This window comes from Chinchilla lanigera, unplaced genomic scaffold (assembly GCF_000276665.1).
Source record: "Chinchilla lanigera isolate Chin_1 unplaced genomic scaffold, ChiLan1.0 scaffold00085, whole genome shotgun sequence".
NCBI classification, from domain to species: Eukaryota; Metazoa; Chordata; class Mammalia; order Rodentia; family Chinchillidae; genus Chinchilla; species Chinchilla lanigera.
This window is the reverse complement of record NW_004955486.1, coordinates 3,060,159-3,082,170: the sequence shown is the minus strand read 5'-3', so window position 1 is coordinate 3,082,170 and position 22,012 is coordinate 3,060,159. Positions and strand designations below refer to the sequence as shown.

The following is a 22,012-nucleotide window of genomic DNA, read 5'->3' as shown; positions in this document are numbered from 1 at the left end:
TTGCTTTTCTTTTTTTGTCTTTTTGAGAGAGGGTCTTGCTATGCAGTTCAGGCTGGGCTTGAGCTCACTTGATAGCCCAGGCTGGTCTAAAACTTGTAACAATCCTCCTACCTCAGCCTCCCAAGTACTGGAATTACAGGCATGCATCACCACGCCTAGCTAAATTTTCTATATAGTTGTACTGTTTAATTTTATGTACTGTGCTGGACAGTATTTGAGTTATCATACAATGTTTTGTATTTTTTCAGTATAGAAGTTCTTGTGTCTTATTTAAATAATATTATTAGTAAAACGGGGGGGGGGGCATGTGTCACCACACCCAGCATTAAGCCCTTATTTTAGAGAAATGAAAGGATCTGATGCACAGAGCGGGGGTGGGAGAGGCTGGGTTTGCTGGCATCTTAGTGTTGAGGTAGGACTCCGGGCTTAGGTTTCTTGAGACCCAGCTGCTTTCTCTCCCACCTCAGTTCTCTTCCTTACAGCTTCTGAACATAATGTGTGCAAATGTGGAAATGTCGGTATTTGTGTAAGGTTAAAAAAACCCACGGCTTATGAAAAGGGTCAAAATTAAAGTACATAAACCAACAAACTGCTTCTGTTTGTGACAGTGTTTGGCTGTGTTTGCACTCAAGGCTGATGTCGATATTGTAGGAGAAGCTTTAATCTTTTCATTCAAATTTACAAGAAATACCGTTTCCTTTCAGCTAAAAAAAAAAAAAAAAATGTCCAAGAGAGCATTTGATTTGAGGAACCAAAAGTCTAGAAAATGTATCCGGGAGTCCTCGTCAATTTGGGGCATAATGAAATATAAAAAATACTCAATAAAAGCTCCTTTATTACTTTAACTGTTTAAATGTAGAGTTTTTAGCCATCAGGTTAATGTTTTGGTATCATTTTTTTATTTGATTGTGAGCACTCTTCCAGGTAGTTCTGCCACTCGAGCGCTAATCAGATTCCCACAGATGAGTGGTGCTAGCTGCAGCCTGACATCACCGCGTTCTTGCTTCGACATTATTTTATTTGTCTTTCCTGTAAAAGTTAATAACTCCATGTCCATGTGTTTAAACAGGCAAGAAGAGGGAGAAAGGACAGCGAACAGAAAACCATGAGCAATGTCTCAGGAACCTTGTGCTAAATTGAGGACATTTAGAGATTTTTGTAATTTCTAAATACCTCACCCTGTGAATGGGGTCTGAGGGAATCAAGAAGGTCACAGAGCAGGATGGTAGTTCCAGATATCAAAAGTGAACTTCTGGGGCTGGGGATTTAGCTCAGCGGCAAAAGCGCCTGCCTGGCAAGCGCAAGGTTGTGAGTTCCGTTCCCGGTACCGGACAAAAACCAAAAAAAAAAAAAAAAAAGTGAACTTCTTTCTCTGTCCCCGACACAGAGCTGGAAGGAATTTGAAATGAATTTCCTTGATTCGGAGGAGGATAACGTAGACTAGAACTGATTTGCTTAATGGTGAGAATTGGGGAAATTTTGTATTACTTTAAGTGCACAACGTGCTCATTTGGCATCTTCTAGATTACCATGGTTGGTAAGAGGATCAGGCAGTGGCATAAAGACTCCTTGGCATCCTCCCATCATTGGTGGCATGGCCAAGATGGCACTGGTGCCTGGTAGGCCTTGCTGGAATCATTTACTTTTGAAAGCCCATGTTTGTTTATTGGAAGCAGTGGTTGTGAATACCAGGAGTGTTATGGAGTTTAGTGAAAGGATGCTGAATGGTTCAAAGCCAGGAAGACTATTTCTATGTGTGATAGATTTCCTTGCTGAGCTGAAAATTTCCAAACTGAGGTTTATCAGAGGAGCTGCTGCACCGGTATCTCGGAAGTTTTTCTTCTGGATTTGCACCTTGGTAGTACAGATGCACTCTGTGGGTGCAGATCTGACAGCAGGTATGAAAATCAGTTCCATAACCCCAACTTCACTCAGTGCTTCTGAAAAATACGTAGACATTCTGACACTTCTTTATCTGCCCCAGAGGCCACCAACTTGTTTCAAGGGTTGTGAGGTACATCTGGTGTCTATCACCCCACTTACTGTCAGAGCAGGTTCTGCTGATTGTCCTGCTTGCTGAGGAGAGTGACTTTCCCTCCTGAGGAACTGATTGCCCTTGGCCATTCAAATAGTAAGTTTCCAATCCCTATCATCGTACTGTCAATTTGAAGATTTTTAAATCGGCCAACCTACTCTATTATGAATCATACTTTTGGAACTCCTACTTCTATTTTTTCCCTTATGCCATAAAATAAATAATCTCAAATAATAGCAGGAACAAGGACTTGGTGGTCTTCTGTTAATAGCAGACTTAAATTGTTTATTTTCCTCTATTTCCTGGTGGAGCTAAAGCTGATCTTTAGCTACCCACACTTGTTATTTCAAGTTCTTTTCTTGCTGTCTTTTGAATTTGAACTATTTCTAAGCTGTGACTGGCTATGACCGCTTGTTTTTTTGTTTTCTTGTGGTACTAGGGATTGAACATGGGCATTTTACCGCTCAGCTATGTCCCTAGCCCTTTTTATTTTTATTTTTATTTTTAATTTTGACACAGGGTCTCACTAAGTTGTCTAGGTGGAACTCAAACTTGCAGTCCTCCTACCTCAGCCTCCCTAAGTACTGGGGTTACAAATACGCCCGCATCTGCCTGGCTGGTTCTTCTTAAAATTCAAATCTGTTTGATAACAGTCAGTCTTTCTCCATTTTTCTTATAGGATATCTGGCAGGAGGGCCAATTAGTGGCTTCTTGAAGGTTTTAATTTTGTGCTGCATGTGGGTATCAGTAGACAGAATCTCTTGTCCAGAGGTAACCTTCTTTGGAATCCAGGAACCCATCTTGCCCTCCAAACAGAAGCTCTCTGGCCCTAAAGAGTGGGGAGCCTGCCCCCCACCACCTGGTAGCTATCTCTTCCGTGTCTAACCTCAGTGATGACTTAATGCTTGAACTTGCTGCTGTCTAGAACACAACAGTTTTCCCTCCTCTTCTAAATCATCACACAGCTCAACCGTGCATGACTAGAGAGAGCTTCCACAGTCTCCCTCTGGCTGAGACTTCAAAAAGAGTGGGAACTGAAGCGGGGCCGCGTCTGCTGAGCACCTGGAGGTCCTGGAGTAGAGAAGTAACTTTTATTTATTTATTTATTTTATTTTTTTATTTTTTTGGTCTTTTCTTTGAGACAGGGTCTCAGTATGCAGTTCAGGCTGGCCTTGAGCTCGCTTTGTAGCCCAGGCTGGTCTCGAACTTGCAACGATTCTCCTGCCTTAGCCTCCCAAGTGCTGGGATTACAGGCGTGTGCCACCACGCCCAGCGAGAAGTAACTTTTAGAAGGCATAACATTCAGCCAGTGGCGGAGAGGAAGAGCCTGGGAGTCAGAGGCAGTGGTATCATTAGGAAGGTCCTGGGGACTGTGTGCTACATATTTTTAGCGCTGGAGTCACCAGCCACCGTCACCGTGTGAGCTCACAGTTCTCCTAGGGAGCATCTTGGACACTGAGTCATTACATTCCTTTGGAGTGATTCAACTCAACAGCTCGACACCTTCATTAATTTTACAACACGAAGCCCAGTGCTGCTTTAACAGTGCAGGGAAATTAGAGGAATATTGAAAATAAAACCAAGGCAGACTGCAAGAAGGAACAGTCACAGAGCTGTGGAGAGGCAGTGGGCGAAGAAATTGAGCTTCTTGCCTTGTTTTTTTACCTCCCGGGACCGAGCACCCAATTCTTGCCACTCAACTCTGGCACATAAGCCTTCCATTTCTGTTCCTGGCACGCTGGCCGAACCTCCGGCTTGCAGCCAGCTCGTTTGCCTTCTCCGCTGAGGTCACTGCTACTGTGATCCGTGTATAATGGCATTTTCCTCCTCTTTTCAGTATGGAGGCTATTACAGTTTCTTCTCTAAACAGGACTTCAAACAATTTGCTGCCAGTTGGATTTCAAAGCCAAGGAAAAGGCAAATGTCATCCTTTTTTTCTCCCCTCTTTGGGTAACTGCTTTGTTGGTTGAATCAAAAATTAGAGGGGCTGCTATCTAAATTCAGGTTGGGATGCATGGGGACAAGGCATTTAAATTTGCTTTTCTTCCTCCCTGAAGGAGAAAATCTTTTCCTTCTCAACCTTTCCTAAAAAGGAACTTTGATCTTCTCAACCCACAAGCAAGTGTTTTCATTTCCTCTCCGGCAAGCATGTATTCTTCAGCTCTTTCTGCAGCAAAGTCACAGTTGAGTGCAGCGTCTGCAGCGCAGCCACAAGCTCTGCCGCTCTGTTTGGGCTGGAAGGTGGTACCCAGAGCCCTTGGCTGGACAGGAAAATCTTCCCAAAGTCACCCTCAAGATTACCATTACCTGCTGTTAGTGCACAATGGTTTAAGATGCTTTTTATTTCCACATACATTTCTGGAAGAACTACTTCAGTAAAATAACAAAACAATAACATTCTGGCAAGCCATTCATGCAATATTTTTAACTAGGGCCAAGGAAAAAAATTCAGACGGCGGCGATATTTCACTTTGAAAGGTAGTTTTTGCACATGTGAAGTTGCCACTTTTCATAAAGGCTTTTACTTCATCTACCAGCGTGTTTTAAGAGAGAGTAGGGTCAATAATGCATGCTTTAGAATTCCCTAAATACAGATTTACACAATAGACCCTAAAATATATTATGTTCTATCATGTCAACTCTTTGTGAGCTTCTACCAGAGGTATTTTATTTCTTTAATGTGAAAAACAAGAGGACAGAGGAAAGTAAAACAAAGGAAATTAGGGCCCACAGGCTTAATTAGTATAGGGTTGTAACCCAGATCAACAATGGGAAGGACACAATAACCAAAACCAGGAAATTCCAGTTGAAAGAGAGGCTCTTTCCTTTAACTCCTCCAGCGCCGGAGCTCTGGAGCTCAGTCCTCCCAGGTGCAGGGCTAGCTCAGTGCAACTCACGGTCTTCTTTTGAAGTTGTATTTTTTGTGGATATTCCCTTCTCCTTTTCCTCCTTAATCTAAATGGAACATACTTCTATGTGTGTGTTAATTGCAGGTAAATGGACTAAAAAGGTACCTCTTGATTTTGTAACCCTCAGAGAGGGAGAAAGAGTACAAAAAAAATCCTGTCACTGTCATCTGTTCATTTTTAATGAGCAATTTTAAAAAATTGAAAATAAAAGAGGAAAATGAATAGGTGTTGAACCAGCCGGTGATATGTAAATGCCAACTAGTAATTACCTAAAACCTCAATTTTCATTCTGTTTCATCTTGCAAAACATTTCATTTTCCCTGAGTGAAAACACTTAATTTGGGCTGCGTGAGTTAGCGGAGCGGCCGCCTGTGGCCTGTGTCTCCGCCGGCTCCGGCTAGGGGGCACTTTGGCTCTGTGCTCGGCTGCTGGAGCTGCCCGTCCACCTCAAGGTTATTCCCCTCTTGCCATGCCAGTGGTTTTGCTCCAAGCGTGCTGGGCCCCCTCCCGCTACCCCACTCCCACTAGTCTGGTTTCGGGGAGCCGATTCCTCCTTGTCCTTGCAGAGGATTGTATTGAATTTTGGCTGACGGAGCCTTCCTCTGCATATTAACTTTCCCTTCTTACCTGACTCGGAGACCCTTGGCTTCCCTGAGTTGGATTTCATGCTCTGAGGGCAGCCTTCTGGAAGCTCCCTTCCTCCCTCTGAGATTTCAAACACAGACCTCTCTAATGTTGCGTTTCTTGCTGCTGTTCTTTATTCTTTCTTTCCATCTTGGCGTGGGGATCAGTGCTCCTCTGTTGACTGTCAGACACATCTGCCCTCCTGCCACATTTGCGTGTGACTCCCGTGTTTCCTTTCTTTCCCATGCTCATGGATTTTTCTCCTACTCTGGTGTAGGGTCTGTCACCTGGATATATTCCTGCAGCATCTTGGAATGTGGCTTGTGGCTGCCCTGCTTCCGTCCCTCCCTCCCAGAGTGTGCCCTAGCTAGAGAGTGTGTAGAATTGAGAGAGAAACGGAACACCCTGGCTTGTGACTGGTAGATCAGAGAGGACTCCGGCTGTAGAGAGTCAGAATTATGTTGTCCTAGGACCCTGGATCCGAGAGTGCTCTGCCTGGAATCTCAGGGAACGTGGCCTCTTTAGTGAGATATATAGCTTCATAATTAGCCCGTTGCATTTTTTCACGAGTGCTAGCATCAGCGTTCTAGGATGTGTTTCTCTGATTAACAGCTGCTTTGCAACTATTTCCTTGTGCCACCGATGACCATATTTGTCAGGGAACTCCTGACAGAGTACTGATTTCTTACTAAAAGGCAGCATTTCTGCTTCAAGACAGTTCTTTCCTTCACAGCACTGCCTGGCTTTTAAAGTCAGCCCTTGTTAAAACTTGAGTTGGCTTTGGTCTAACGCTTGTTAACAGGATTCTGGGTATCTACTTTAGAGCAGCAGCGGAGGAGCCTTTCACAGGCAATTTAATCTTCTGAGCAGCGCATAGCAGCAGCGCTGGAGTGGGGTTTCGGGCCCACATTCTGGCCATTTCCCCTTGCCCTCTAGTTGAGATCACTCTGGGATAAAAAGGACTTGGCTTTGGTTGTTAGTATCATTAATTTTTGAATATTTTTAATATTTTAAAATGGCTAATGAATGCTCACATTCTAGGAGATAGATGTGTATATAGTACACAGGAGTGCTGGAATTGGTGGCATTCCAAATAGGTGTCACCGGAGACAATGCATCAGGTTTACATGTCAGGTGCAAAGTGCTAAGGCTCCCTCAAACCCCAGGTTCATTATTAGGCGGGCTCTGTTCTCCCGTCCCCCTCACACAGAAAATGAAGTGTGCACTCTGAAGATTACAGCGTGCAGGTCTTTTGTAGGAGAATGGAAAATACATAGGAAGCGTCTCTTCAGTGAAGACTGTCAGAAACCTGGATTCTTCCCACTAGGGATTACTTACCCCACACAATGCAGTTAACAGCGCGTAGTTCACAGCAGATAACCCCTGAATACACTGTACTCCATTGATTTATACAGTTACAAATCCTGGTCTCTCAAACACAAATCTCTCTCAACTGGCCAATCATCTTGGATCCAAAGGTGTTTTTCAACCTGAAGTCCCCGCTCTTTTTTCTGAGTTGCTGCCAGAGTCTCAGCATAACTATAGTTAGATTATGAGACGGCAAGGAATGCACTACTCTCCTTTTGCACCTTGGTTTTTCCTCTGCCTGTAAGTGTGATAACCTGTAAAAATTACCAAATTTCCCTAAAATTGTGGAGTTGATGGTGGCAGGGTTGTTTTATTTTGCCTGGGGTGGGCAGGAAGATAGATGATGGGGCCAGAGGGATTAAGGAGAGTGAGAAACTTTGCTTCTGTTTTCTTCTGAGTTTGTCACCTGTATTTTTATTAAACTAGCTACTGGTAATTTGAGGTTCACTCATTAAGAGCTCAATCAGTGCAGGAGGAGGGGAGAGGAAAGGCAATTCCATATTTATCATGGACTCCTCAGCGAGTGGCTCAACAACGGCATCAGGAGCCTTGCGCCAGAATTTTCCCTGGCTTGCTGCACTCCCACAACTTGTGCAATAAAGTTCCTGTCTCCGTTTTACATCTTTGACATTGAGGCGGAAGATTTGGCCTGAATTTATGTAATTTAGTGGGGCACAAATATAACCCATGAATAGTCACATTCATCTTCTAATTAGAAAATCAAATGATAACACAAGACAGGCTGTAGCACCCCATCATTGAATCCAACAAAAGCGTGTTGTGTGTGTTGGACCTCTGCAGAGGAAAGTCAGTTGAATTGCTTCATGAAGTTAATGAAAAGTGTCCAGGAATAGGTGGGTGAAAGGCCCAAAGCGGGTGCCCTGTCAGTTATTCAGTGGGCGAAGATCTGTGCATTATGGGGAAGGAGTTTTGGGAAATCTTTTACTGTCGATGTATGAATCATAGGGCTATAAAACTGTAGGTTGGACAGGCCCTCCCCCCCTTCCATTGTAGGGCCAGTGTCTGTGGGGAGGGAGGAGAAAAGTGAGGAGTAGCTGGAAGAATAATTAGTGGAAGGAGGAGAAAGGTTTTCATAGGTTCACACTTACATGTAGCCGCTTATCTGAGTGTCTTTCTTATTCAGCACATTATGTGGAGGCTGTTAGTTTGGGTGCTTTATATTTTTGCATCTCGAGTAGTGATATCAATGCTGTTAAATATGTGATTTGCCTGTCGCCTGCATTTTCAGACAAAGATCAAGAGGAACATAAACAAGCCCCAGATACACTTTATGTAGGTGTTTGGCAGTATCATTTTATATGACTTGAAATTAGTGAATGGAAACTTTAAAAGAAATTGTTCATATTTTTGCAAGTTTGAAGTATGCCGGGACTTTGTCAAATTCCCGTTAAAATAAATACGTCAATTTCATCTCCCTTCCAAATTCATTTATCTTGCTTTTTTAAAAGGTGTTTTCTACTTTACCTGATGTTTAAATTGGATTCGCTCGTTTATGCTGTTCTTTGCTATATCCCCCACGTTTTTCTTAAATGAATTACTAATGACAGAGCACTCCATCATTCCCTCTCTGCAGCCACTTTAAGGAAAGCATGGTGATCTAAACCTTTTAACCTATTAAAGATGATTTTTCCCAATTGAATCAGACCCACCACAGGTGTAATAACTAATCATTTAAACTACACCTGCTATTATGTATTTTTAAGCCATTATGCGTGTTGGATAGATGATAATTCATGTTTATTGCATTGTCCGATGGATCCGTTTTGCCTACACTAGGCTGATTAATGTATTTAAAGAAATAAGAGATGCAATTTTTAAAAAAAAAAAATTGATGGAATGCGCCAAGCACTGCATTGAGTGCACCATTAAACCCATCAGAACTTTGCTCTCTGACCAGAAATGCATATACCAAGGACTATATTAAAAAAGCAAGGTGAAACCTGTGCATTTTAGTGGTGGGATTTTGTTTTCTTTCTCTGTCATGGGAAATTTTGGAAGGATGCGGGAAAGGCTTCTTTTTTCTGTGGGTGAATGATAGGAGCTGTGCTCTTTGCGTCTCCCGCCTAAGACCTGTTCATCCGCATTTCCTCCCACACCTGGCGCACACATCACAGCCTCAGAGACTGCCGCATGGCACCAGTACTGTCATTTCCTAGAGTGTTGGAGGTGCATTTTTCCTCCCGGTGAAGAGCAATTATCCCAGAACCATCCGAGCAGTGCAGATCGGTGTTGAACCCACGGGACTCGAGTGTGTACCTCGTTTCCCTTCCCTTTCCGGAACCTGTGCCTCTCTCCCTTTGGGTTTTATTTGCTGCTTCTTTTTTAAATTTACTTTCTTGCCCCCTTATGTTTTGTCTCCTCTTGCCTTCTCCTTCATTTCCCTCCTCTGCTCGTCCCTTTTCTATCTCTCACCCCTCCATCTCTTTATCAAAACACATCGGTGTTCTAGATAATTGTTCAACTTTTCTCGGTGTTTGGCGCAACCTGAGGTGATCGGGTTGAGGAACTAGGGGTGTGACTTGCCGTCTTGGGGTTCTAGAAGCTCCAGGCTGAGTTTTCTTTAGCCCAGGATGGTTGGTTGTCACTGTAGTTCGTGTTGGCGGTCCGTGCTGTTCGTGGTGTTGGAGCTGGGCGTGGCTCTCAGGAGCACTGGTGTGTCACTTGGGTGGCAGGTCCAGCAATGTTTGTTTGCAGCAGCAGGGCCTGCAATAGGAGATGACACAGGTCTTTTGGATGTGGTGTTGTGAATAGTGCCGCTTATTCAGAAGAGTCCCTTTCCTACCCGAGGCAGGTTGGCACTTCCTGTTAGTAAGCACAGTATCTGTGGTGGGGAGCAGACAGGCAGTGTGTGAATCCAGGCCTTGCATGTACCGAGTGATGTGGGGGTTAATGCTTTTACCAGCTTCCCTTCTATCCCCTCCTTGGCTTATATGTAGATACGAAGATTTCATTAAATAATATTCATTACCAAAGATAGGTAGATGATCTGTCAGTCTGTCAGCTTATATCAGGGAGCTCCCAACTTTTACCTGTGAAGACTCTTTGGATTCAGCTCTACTCATGGGAGAGACTGTTGTGACCGGCCACGTGTGTTGTCTCTTATACATTCCCTTTTTGTAGTCCCTAGATGCTCAGCACTTTGCCAGGCTCTGCGGGAACACGGTCTCGTCCCCTCAGTTTCATGCAGGGTAGTTGGGGAGGCTGCCTGCACATTAGAAGACAGTATAATTATGCCTTCAATTATATGGTACAAGTACAACATTGAGGAGTTGAAGAGAATGGGGAGATCGGGGATGGCTTGCTTATGTAAGGAAGGTTCCAGGGAGTCGGAACTGCCTATAAAAGAGCTGTACTGAGGAGCGTGTGTATGTAGACGGCCGAGGCAGGAAAAGGAGGCTGCCAGGAAGAAGGCATACGCGGCACAAGGGTGCTGACTACATGAGCGTGGCTCAAGAAGCAGCTCAAACAGACGAGATAGGAGAAGCTCCTTGCAGGTCTGCAAAGCTCAGTTTCAGGCATTAGATTTGATTGACTCAGGTAGAGGAGTCAAAACCAAAAGCCACTGAAGACAGGCAAGTAATCTGGTCTTGCATTTAGGTAGATAGGAAATTTAAGGAACAGCGAAACACTTGACCATAGTGTACACTTGTGTCTAGGGCCCAGGGAACTCATAGGATTTTTCATCTTGAAATTGAGACTGTTGAAGCTTACTCTTCTGTTTTATCTCGCCCACCAGATTGCCACAGCAGTGAAGTTTCTACAGAATTCCCGGGTCCGCCAGAGCCCACTTGCGACCAGGAGAGCGTTCCTTAAGAAGAAAGGTACAGGTTCTCACGACTGCACAGCGGGGCTGGGACTGGGAGGGGGAAGCCACAGAGCAGAAGGCAGGCGCTGACTGCAGCAAGCACTCCCACTGCTGTATACTGGTGTGCGCTTGTGGGGCTGGGTACTGATGACACCCCATCCCCAGATCCAGAGTGCAGGTTTCCCGTTCAACAACAGAGCGGAGAAGTCACACTATTCAGGTAATTAAGCACCTTCTAGAAGGCCAAGGGCATCATCGCAAAAGCAGTGTTCAGTAGCAACAATGTCCCCTGGCTAGGAGTGTGGAGGACTTCTGCTTTCTGGTCCTTTCCTCTGTCACTGATTCTAGCTGCAGAATGACTGGCTCTAGGCAAGGAGGCCGCCTGCTTCAGTGAAGAATGAGGAAGAAAGATGCAAAGGAAGAGGGAAGTGAGGTGACTAAACAAGGTCAGGTTAAGGTCAAGCCTGAGGCTGGTCTGATTTACAGATTGAAGTGGTAAATTGCTGGTTTTATGGTGTTTCTGTAAGCATGGATAAAATGATCCCGACAAACGCAATGTCTGAGGCAGACACAGTCTATTCTAGTTCCGTTGGAATTTAGGACTTTTTCTTTTTGTGTGTGAAATGAAAACAATTAACCAACCAAAAAAGAAACTGGACTTTTTATTCTTGGAACTCTTTAGTTTTGTAGAAATCTAGGAAGTTTTTTAAAGGCCTTTATATTACATGGGAGTGGGTCTTTTCCTGAAAACAGAATTCTTTTTTTCCATAAAAACTGGAATGTTGGCCTCAAAATTCCGGTGTTTCCATCACTTTGGGTTGGGAGGGTGGTGGTGGTTTTGGGTGCACTTGCGCTGCCCTGCAGGACTGCTGCCAGGGCGTGCCGGTCCCTGCACCTGCGCCTCCCGGGCCGCGCCCCCAGTGTTTGGGCACAGGCGCCCGAGCATTTCATTCGCAGGCAGCTGCTTCACAGCAGCCCCAAGGCCGGTCTCTGTGACAGAGTTGGTGAGGGGCACTGTGTGCTCGGCTGGCTGCCTTGGCCCACCCCCCCCATCATTAGGAGATTATTAAAATTTGGAGTGTGTTGGCTGGCCTCTCCATTCCGCGAGCATCATGCCATAAAAGAGTTTTTCCTTGAAATATGTGTACCTATGGGGAGTCATTAATCATAAAAGCTTAGGGAGTTGAGCTCTCTCATCAAAGCATCGAAGCGGGGGAAAGCTGAGCCTAAAAGCTGAGCTGATTACCCGGGGTAACCTGAGACAAAATCTATGGTTGCCGAGAGATCCTTAGCCCAGTGTATTGTGCAATATTATAACTGTCTGATCTTCTCTTCCACCGACAATGACCAGTTAGTCCTCATTTTCTCTCAAACGCAGCTGGGTTAGAATTTCATTTGCAGAAGGTATTTAGAGCAATTTAGAGACAAATGTCTCTGGTGTTTGCTCGGCACTTCCCCACCGCAGCCTTTGCTGAGCAGTTTTAGTATCAGGAGCTCCATCTAATCTGTTTAATTTTAATAAATCCCTGACTGGGAGAGGGAGAGAAAAAAGAGAGAGAAACTCTGGACCAAGTAATACTTCTTTTGAGTCACTTGGCTCATAATTACTATAGAGGAAACTCTTCTGCGCAATTATTATTTGCTGCTCCTAAAAAAACAAACTGATGAATCAGTTCACCCAAGAGTGAGCGTGTAACCCCGTGCCACCCCGCTTCTTCCCACGGGGGATTTGCCAGGAATAGGCCAGACAAAGTCCCTGTCCTCAGAGAGCATCCGTTCTAGTGGGGGAGGCAGGTATAGCCAAGTGGAAAAGTTGAGAGTGTGGTCTGTGTGCTGACAAGTGCTGCGGGGACGCGGAAAGCAGGGAACGAGGGGCTGAAGGTGCCAGGTGGGTGCAGGGCGGGTTTGATTTTAAGAAGGGCGGATGGATGCCAGCTGCCGCTGAGAGGGTGGAGTGTGAGCAAGGGCCCGAATGTGTATTTGTTGGTAGAGTAGGCCCCTAACGTGGCTTAGTGTTTTTAGAATTTTGGGTGCTAAGAAATGTGGGAAGCTACCCTACCCTTCTTGCTCTAAAGACAACCACCCGAGTTTGCCCCTGTACTTAAACCCGGAATCTCTGAGGCTAATCAGCCATCTCCATTATCTTTTAAAATGCTGCTTCAGTCAGTAATTATCCATTTCCGAGTTGAATCCCAGTAGAGTAAGTTCTGGCAGGACCTTTTCTGGGCAGAGAATTCCAAGGTTTGATGGGCGCCTGGGGAAGAAAAGCCCCTTCGTGGATTTAAACTTCATTTTCTAAATTTCCGCTGTTGCTTGGGTCAGGCTTGCGCGATTACGCAGCTTGGCACTGTCTCTGATGGTGGCTGAGCAAGGAGCACCTTTGCTGTCCCTACTGGTGGCTGAGGAAGGAGAGGGGAAGAGCGCGGGCCTGCTGTAGGCGGAGCGATCGGGTTCTGGCGTCCGCACTCCCAGGCTCCCTGCAGGATCGTCCAAGGCGTGGGGTTTGAGGCTCTGGTTTGGGGAGAGCTCCCAGCTACTGTCGCCTTGGCTTTTCCTAGCAAGTGTCACTTCAGGGAATTGCAGTAGAGCACTGACTTGAATTATAATCTTGACTTTCTTTTTTTTTTTAATAAACATCTCTTTCCTGAAAAGGGAAATCCAATTTTGTTTTTCTTTTAATATTATTTAATATTTAATATAGAAATTGAGGTCCCTGTAGTGCATGTCAGTTCAGTGGAAAATGAGGGTTACTTTAGGCGCATCAGCTGAGTTTGTTTTATTGTGAAACCGCAGCCTGGAGCAGGGGCTGCATCCTGCCTGTTCCTGACAGGTTAAGTGTTGTGCTCGCTGATGGAGTGGGGTGGGGGGGTAGGGAGTGGAGCTGGGCGGGAGGGCAGTGATTTGCAAAGGTCTGCCTTGTTTAGGTTTTCAGGGGTTTTGTTTTGAGATCTCTTTTGGATGCTTTAAAGTCTGAATATGGAGTCATTAATGAGAAACATGAAGTTATTAGAATCATTTATAATTTTCTTTGAAGTTTGTACTGCCATTTCATGTAATTTACAGCATTTCTTCCTTTTATCGGGAATTTTTTGGATGAAAGAGAAAAGCAGCTGTTCACCTTCAGAGTATTCAGATGAATGTTTTTGTTTTCCTTCCAAGCACTTGATTCTGCAGAGGACCCGTCAACTGCGGAGTCAGCCACACACGACGATGATTGGCCTGTGTGTGGGGTTTAAGCCCTCATAGAACCGGTCTATATATAGAAGCAGTTCTTGCCAGGCAGGCATCGTATCTGGGGCTGTAATCAGGCTGCAATCCAGCAGGCTAGAGTAACTTAAAAACAGCAGCGGAATCAACACAGAAAGTTAGAGGCTTGGAAATTGTCAGTAGACTTAGGTTGATTTGACACCTTAGCCAACCACAAAGTGTGGGACGCAGTCTGCTTCGAAACATGTTTAGCAGGCTGAGGACAAGCTGGTAAAAGTGATGCTGTTCGCGGGCAGAAGGAGGATGAGGTGGGGCAGGGACAGAGTTGTCTGTTGACTGCTCCTAAAGTATCTGTTGCAAAGCAGGCTTCTAGAAAAAGATGAATGTCACGTGTTTTTCCGCATAATCCTGTAGAGTGGGCCGGGGTGGGGCTGGCTGACACTTCTACTTACTGTGCTGTTCTGAAGTATATAAGTAAAGGACTGTTTTCTGTTTCATCTAATAAATAGTCATGGGTGGGGGGGTAGGGCTGGAAAAGAGGAAAACTAAATAAAACACATGGCTACTTTCTCATTCTAAAAGGTGCAACTGGATCTCCATTTTCTTCTCCGTTCCTGGAAGCGGAGCCCTGTAGCAAAACTGCCTCCTCGCTGGAACTGAACCTGAGGAAGAAGTCCAGTGGGCACAGCCTTGGGATTGGGGTAGAGGTGAAGGGCTTCTCTCACCCGAGTAGTTTAAGGGGGAGTAAATTCTTACACAGATTTCAATTTAACTCTCTTTTATTACTTTTCTTTTTTTTATCATTTACATCCATTTCATGAGGTAGTTTGCATGTCCTTGAATGGGATCTCGTTACCATGAAAGCTTTTTTAGCATTGATTTCATAACAGTCTTAATTTAATAGCTCCATCATTACTGAGAAGCTCTGGGAGTGGGGCCCTGGCTTTCCAGGTCACTGACCTTTTAATTACAAACCTTGTTCTGATGGCCAGGTTATCGACTGGACAGCTCCCAGCTTGTGCCCCCAGGATAAAAACGAAAATAACTGTTTCCTCCCCCATCTCTAGGAAGAAAAAAGTAACCTCTGTGTTTCTAAAATTAATTTTCTCCCTCAGCTTTACTTTCTAATTAATTCTTTAATGTGTCTTAGTGAAGCCAGAAGTCTTCTTACAAAGCTTTTGTTCCTGGGGCTGGGGTCCAGCTAGCTTGGGGCAGGGGCGCACATCTTGCCAGAGCCACCCCTTGCTGGACGGAGGCCGTTTCCTCCTCCCCGGCATTCCTGTGGCTGGGCTGGAAGGAGTAGCGCTGGCCCTGTGAGGGGCTGTCTGGCCCTTCTGAGTCTTTGTTAACGAGACATGGATTATGGCTTCAAGGTTTAGATTTATTTCTGTGTTTGTGGGAGTGACTGGACCTGGTATACTGTGCACCTTTTTTTTTGATACTAGGGATTGAACCCAGGGTCTTGATTCTCAGCTACGACATCCCTATCCCTTTTGCAGTCTACATTTTGAGACAGGGTTTTGCTTAATTGCTAAATTGTCTGGGCTAAGTTGCTATCCTACTGCCTCAGCCTCCTAGAGTACTGATTACGGGTGAGCACTGTGAGGCCCAGTTTATCATGGGCGTAAAAGATATACCCATTCTGAGAAAGAAAGGAGTAGAGTGAGTTCTTTCTTGTTTTGTTTTTCTTATCTATTAGTCATAGATGCCTGAGAGGCAAGTATGCTTACCCGTGGAGTTCTACTCCGCAGTACGTTTGACCCAGACAGGTTGGTTAAGGACAGTGGTGGCAAACCTATGACACGTGTGCCACAGCTGGCTGTTCATTATCATTGAAAGCTCTAAAAGATTTGCCATCGCTGGTCTAGGATCTCTGTCGCTGACTCTGAAGAGGAAGAGAAAACAGGCCAGGGGGCAAGAAGTGCATGGCCGATGAGCCTAGTTTGCCCAAGGCTGTCTGGTTTTACACTGAACTGCCTGTATTGCCCCTCAGTCCAGGGAAAACAGGTCACCCTGGCCCTAAAAGTCTTTCTCAGGAGAGGGCGCTGCTCAGACGGACAAAGTAGGTATGGCTTTGGAGCTGGAGGAAGGGGGCAAGAGAAAGAAAAGGCCACTGGCATTTGGCCTGAAGTCCAGCTTGCAGTAGAGTGGCATTTTCCCCCTACTTCCTGCTCCTCCCCGGGCTCCACCCTGCATGAGGCAGGTGCCCAGAGCCCCTGGGGTGGGGGCTGCGTCCCGCAGGTGAGTGAGGAGCCCAGGCCGAGCAGCCAGAGCTGTGTGGCAGCCGCGCTTGTTCCTGAGGATGATTGAGCATCTCCATCCATCTGTTGTGCATGGACCGTCTTCCTTCCCTGCCAGTCTTGCATCTGCATATCCGTCACCTGCTGTTCTGGCTCAGCCTATTCATCACACTGACTGGTTCCCCCCTATCAATTTTCCTGCTTCCCTTGTTATCCAAACTTGTCTTGAACTCCGCAGATTTTTCTCAGCATCCAGGATGAGACCAAAAGCAGCCAGGCCAGCTGAGTGCAGGAAATAGACATGCCATAGCCCCACATCCAGAGGGCAGCTGAGCTTGCAGTTCCTGCGCTCGTCTGTGCCAGAGATGTGCCACCCTTGTGCCGGGGACGGGCCACTGAGAGCCTGGGGCGGGCGCTCCTGGGGTCACCAGTTGCTTTGCTGTTTCCCATGAAAGTGAAGAATGAGTCCTTTCTTAAATTTACGTGCCCGCAGTAACACAGCAGAGAAAAGCAAAGTGACAAAAGGGACGTGCTTGTGTAACTTAGTGCTATTAAGATTTTTTTTTTTTGCTTTTTGGAACGCATGCATGGTTCTAAAAATTCAAAGAGCCAAGGATAAACAGTGAAAAAATACATCTTATTCCTTTTAATTCCTGTTCCACCCCAATTTCTTTCCCAGAGGATGCTGCGGTTAACAGTTTCTTATGTGTCATCCAGAGATAATCTAGCCATGTAAAAGCATATTAATATTTATTACCCCTTCTACAGAAACACGAACACTTTTTAAATACAGTGGTAGCTTATTTCATTTTATCTTATTTTATTATTTGGTGGTACTAAAGATGGAGCCCAGGGCCCTATACATGCTAGGCAAGGGTTCTACCACAGAGCTATACCCCTAGCACTTAAAAGTTTAAAAAGTTTTTTTAAAAATTTGAATCAGGTTTTTGTTCAGCCGCCCGGGATAGTCTTGAACTTGTGATCCTTGCTGCCTCAGCCTCCCAGCTAATTAGAACTACAGGTGTGCATACCTTGCCTGGCTCATGTCTGTTCTTTAACTTTTCATTGGACGCTGCAGCTTGGCAGCCATTTCATGTTGATACAAACAGAATTGTGTCGTTCTTTTGATTGCTGCATAGTATTCCAATATGTGTGTATATCATACTTCTTTCTAAAGCAGTCCCAAGTTTGTGGAGACTGAGGTCGGTGCCTGTTCTTTTCCTGTTTCTAACAATGCCCTGGTGAATATCCTTGCATATACATTGCTGAACACGTGTTAAGACAGAATGCTAAGAGAGCACTTTTGCATATGGTGAGCAGGCTGTATTTCTCTTGCTAAAATTCATCAGATTATGTTTCACAGAAAGTGGATAAAACAGTTTTTAATATAAACATAATACATGTACAAAAAAGACAGTGACAGATTAGTTTTTTGTTTGTCTGAGACAGGGTCTCATTATGCAGTTCAGGCTGGCCTTGAGCTTACTTTGTAGCCCAGGATGGCCTCAAACTCATAGTGATCCTCCTGCCTCAGCCTCCTGAGTGAGGGGATTATAGGCGTATGCCACCATGCCCAGCTCAAAGACAGATTCCTGTTGACACTTAACACAGATTTGGACTCTGAGAGGACAGTCTGGTTATTGGTTACATGAAAAAATGCTTTCTTTCTACAAGAATTTCCCCCATCCTTCATTTTGTGATTGGATATAGGTTTATAAGTTTAATTTTGTTTCTGTTATTTGAGACAAGGTTTTGCTCCATTGCCTGAGCTGATCTCAAACTCTAGGCTTAAGCAATCTTCCTGCCTCAGCCTCTGGAGTAGCTGGGAATGCAGCTGTGTGCTACTGTACCTTATCATTATTTTTTTTTTCATTTTTTTTAATTTTAAAGGAAATAGTACCAAAAAAAAGAACAGTAGCAAAATACAAACAACACAAAGAAGGACTTTAAAAATGATACAGGGTTTCAAACCAAATGATAGGAATTCATAGAGGTTGTTATATTACATGTTGTTATCTTCAACAAAGTTGCTCAGATTACCGGATGTAAGAATAGAAGATTGATCAAGTCATTAAAGAGAATAAGTAAATAATAATTTAAAAGAACATTAGAGACAATACATAGTGGCACTAGGCAAGATTGTAGGAACTCACCGTTGGTTGTTATACTGCAGATGGTTGTCGTGACATAAGTTGCTCAGATTACCAGATAGAAGCAATTTACAACAAATTTAGAGAAGATTTAATGCCAATACTTCTCAAACTCTTTAAAGAAATTGAAAAGGAAGAAATTCTCCCCAACTCATTCCTGGAGGCAAGTATTATCCTGATACCCAAACCAGAGAAAGACCCAACCAAAAAAGAGAACTGCAGGCCAATCTCCCTAATGAATACAGATGCAGAAGTTTTCAATAAAATACTTGCAAACAGAATGCAACAAATCATCAAGAAGATTATACACCATGGCCAAGTGGGATTCATCCCAGGAATGCAGGGTTGGTTCAATATATGCAAATCAATTAATTTTCTCCTACTTTTCCTTTGTTTCCCAGGATTGCTTTTGCTATTCTAGGCCTCTTCTGGTTCCAGATGAATTTTAGGATTGTTTTCTCTAGATCTGTGAGGTATACTAGTGGAATTTTAATAGGGATTGCATTGAACCTATACAACAATTTTGGGAGTATGACCATTTTCACAATGTTGGTTCTTCCTATCCATGAGCAAGGAATATCTTTCCATTTTCTGAAATCCTCTTCAATCTCTTTTTTCAGAGTACTGTGATTTTCACTGTATAGATCTTTCACTTCTTTTGTTAGATTGATTCCTAAGGATTTCATTTTTTAGATGCTATTGTGAAAGGTGTGGTTTCACTGATTTCTCTCTCAGTCTGCTTGTCATTTGTGTACAGAATGGCTATTGATTTTTGAGTGTTGACTTTGTATCCAGCTACACTACTGAATTTGGTTATTAAATCTATGAGCCTTTTGGTGGAGTGTTTGGGGTCTTCTATGTAGAGTATGTCATCTGCGAATAATGATAATTTCACTTCTTCTTTTCCTATCCTTATTCCTCTTATTTCTCTCTCTCGTCTAATTGCTCTGGCTAATATTTCCAGAACTATATTGAATAGGGGTGGTGACGGTGGATGTCCTTGTCTTGTTCCTGACTTTAAAGGGAAAGCTTTCAGTTTTTGACCGTTTAGAATGATGTTAGCTGTTGGTTTGTCATAGATGGCTTTTATCAGATTGAGGTAAAGTCCATCTGTGCCAATTTTCTGTAAGGTTTTAATCATGAATAAGTGTTGGACTTTATCAAAAGCTTTTTCTGCATCAATTGAGATGATCATGTGATTTTTGTCTTTGGCTCTACTGATACGGTGTATTACATTAATTGATTTGCGTATATTGAACCAACCCTGCATTCCTGGGATGAATCCCACTTGGCCATGGTGTATAATCTTCTTGATGATTTGTTGCATTCTGTTTGCTAGTATTTTATTGAAAACTTCTGCATCTGTATTTATTAGGGAGATTGGCCTGCAGTTCTCTTTTTTGGTTAGGTCTTTCTCTGGTTTGGGTATCAGGATAATACTTGCCTCCAGGAATGAGTTGGGGAGAATCCCTTCCTTTTCAGTTTCCTTAAAGAGTTTGAGAAGTATTAGCATTAAATCTTCTCTAAATTTCTTGTAGAATTCAGCTGTAAATCCATCAGGTCCTGGGCTTTTCTTCATTGGCAAGTTTTTTATTATATTTTCAATTTTGCTTGCTGATATAGGGTTATTCAGGATTTTTATATCTTCTTCATTCGGCTTTGGTAGTTCATATGTATCTAGAAATCTGTCCCATTTCCTCTGTGTTTTCCGTCCTGTGAGAGTAAAGATTTTCAGAGTAGGTACTGATGATCTTCTGTACAGGATCTGTAGTGATTTCATCTCTTTCATTCCTTTTGCATGTATTTCCGTTTTTTCTTTCCTTTTTAAAATAAAGTTGGCTAGGGGTTTATCAGTTTCATTTATTTTTTCAAAGAACCAACTCTTTGATTCATTAATTCTTTTTTTTTTTTTTTTTTTTTGGTACTGGGGATCATCTTTAATTCTTTGTATCATCTTTTTATTCTCCATTGCATTATTTTCTTCCCTGAGCTTTATAATTTCATGCCTTCTCTGGGCTTTTGGTTTGATTTTCTTCTTTTTCTAGAAGCTTGAGGTGCAGCATAAGATTGTTGATTTGTGCTCAGAAATATGGAATGCTTCACGAATTTGTGTGTCATCCTTGCGCAGGGGCCATGCTAATTTTCTCTGTATCGTTCCAATTTTAGTATATGTGCTGCTGAAGTGAGCACCTTGTCATTAATTTTTGATTCAGAGTAAATATTCAAATAAATGGAAAGCTTCAGAAACTTGGAGGATAGGAACTGTTTTCAAGTGAAGTATCTAGTCTGTTACATTTGTTTTGGCAATGCTGGGAATGGAATCCAGGTGCCTTGTGTGTGCTAGGCAAGTGATCTATCACTGCAGCCCTTTCACATCTGCAGCCCTTTCTCTTTAGAAACAGGGTCTCACCAAGTTGCCCAGGCTAGCTTCTAATTTGTTCTCCTGCCTCAGCCTCTGGAGTAGCTAAGATTACAATCTTGTGCTGTTGTGCCTGGTGGTAGCCTAGTTGTGTGTGTGTGTGTGTGTGTGTGTGTGTGTGTGTGTGTGTGTGCGCGCGCGCATATTTGGATAGTTTAGTGTCCTAGGCCATTGGCTGGGTGTCAGACTTCATTGACTACTTTTTGTGTGAAGTGTTGTTCCATCAGGCACATAACGAGGGACATTGAAACACCTTTTGTCCCTGGTACCGGAAGATTATTAGAAGGAGGTGAGAACGGATCTGAGCACTCACTGATGGACCTGCCACAGGATGTGCCAGTCTCCCACGCAGTAGACAGCAGGACCGGGCAAGGGGGAGCCTGGGGTACAGTGCGCTGTGCGCTGTGGTCTCCTCAAGGGCAGTGGTCTTATCTTAGGCCTGCCAGCCCAGCCAGCCTCAGAGGCTGAGGGATGAAGAGTAACTAAAGCAGCGAGTGGCTGGTATCAAAAGTTTTTCCTCTTAGTTATTTTTTAAGTCTACAATTCATTTGTTCAGCCCCTAGTATACATCTAGTCTCAGAATTACTAATGTTTATCCCTTTACCTACTAGAGGCCGGCGTTTATAGGTGGTTTCTTTTGTCTTCAGCCTATAATATCCACTCAACAGAGTGATCAAAGCTCAGCTCTGAGCTTGGCGTTGAGAGAGGTGAGGGGCACAGGTGGAGGAGAGTAGAAGGGGCTCTGTTAGTGAGAGGCCTGCAGGGGCACTTTTGTGCAGTGAGCGGGGCTGGGAGAAGAGAAGCAGAGTGGGCGGGACAGGCAAGGAGGAGCTGGTGGTGGAGCCCAGTGGTGGAAGCACTGTCGGCAGCACTTGCTGACCCATCAGGGCACTGCAGAACCTTAGACGAGTTCATGCTGGGCTGTGGACTTAAAAGTGCCTTGGCCTGGCAGCGGCCACCCTCCACAGAGCAGCCTGCCGAGTGCACTTCGGTGCAGAGGGCTTGAGCTGGCCTGGTGGCAACAGAAACGGAACGGAAGCAACAGTGTTTTTATGTAGGTAATTTTACTGTTCATGAGCATACGTTATATTCTCATTCTCTCTCTCTCTCTCTCCCCCTCTCTCTCTGCCCCTCCCCTCTCTCCCTCCCTCCTTCTTCCTTCCTTTCTGTCTTTTTCTTTTTTTTTTTTTGAGACAGGGTCTCTCGCTATGCAGTTCAGGCTGGCCTTGACCTC

General features: G+C 44.3%; 1 protein-coding gene across 1 annotated transcript in view; it reads left to right on the top strand.

The window, feature by feature from the left end:
* Positions 1-22,012, top strand: part of Pex14 (peroxisomal biogenesis factor 14) — a 148,696-nt gene that overhangs the window by 47,551 nt on the left and 79,133 nt on the right. Inside the window, exon 3 of the mRNA XM_005404016.2 lies at positions 10,694-10,778. Coding sequence (XP_005404073.1) covers positions 10,694-10,778 — 85 coding nt within the window. The remainder of the gene's footprint in view (positions 1-10,693; positions 10,779-22,012) is intronic.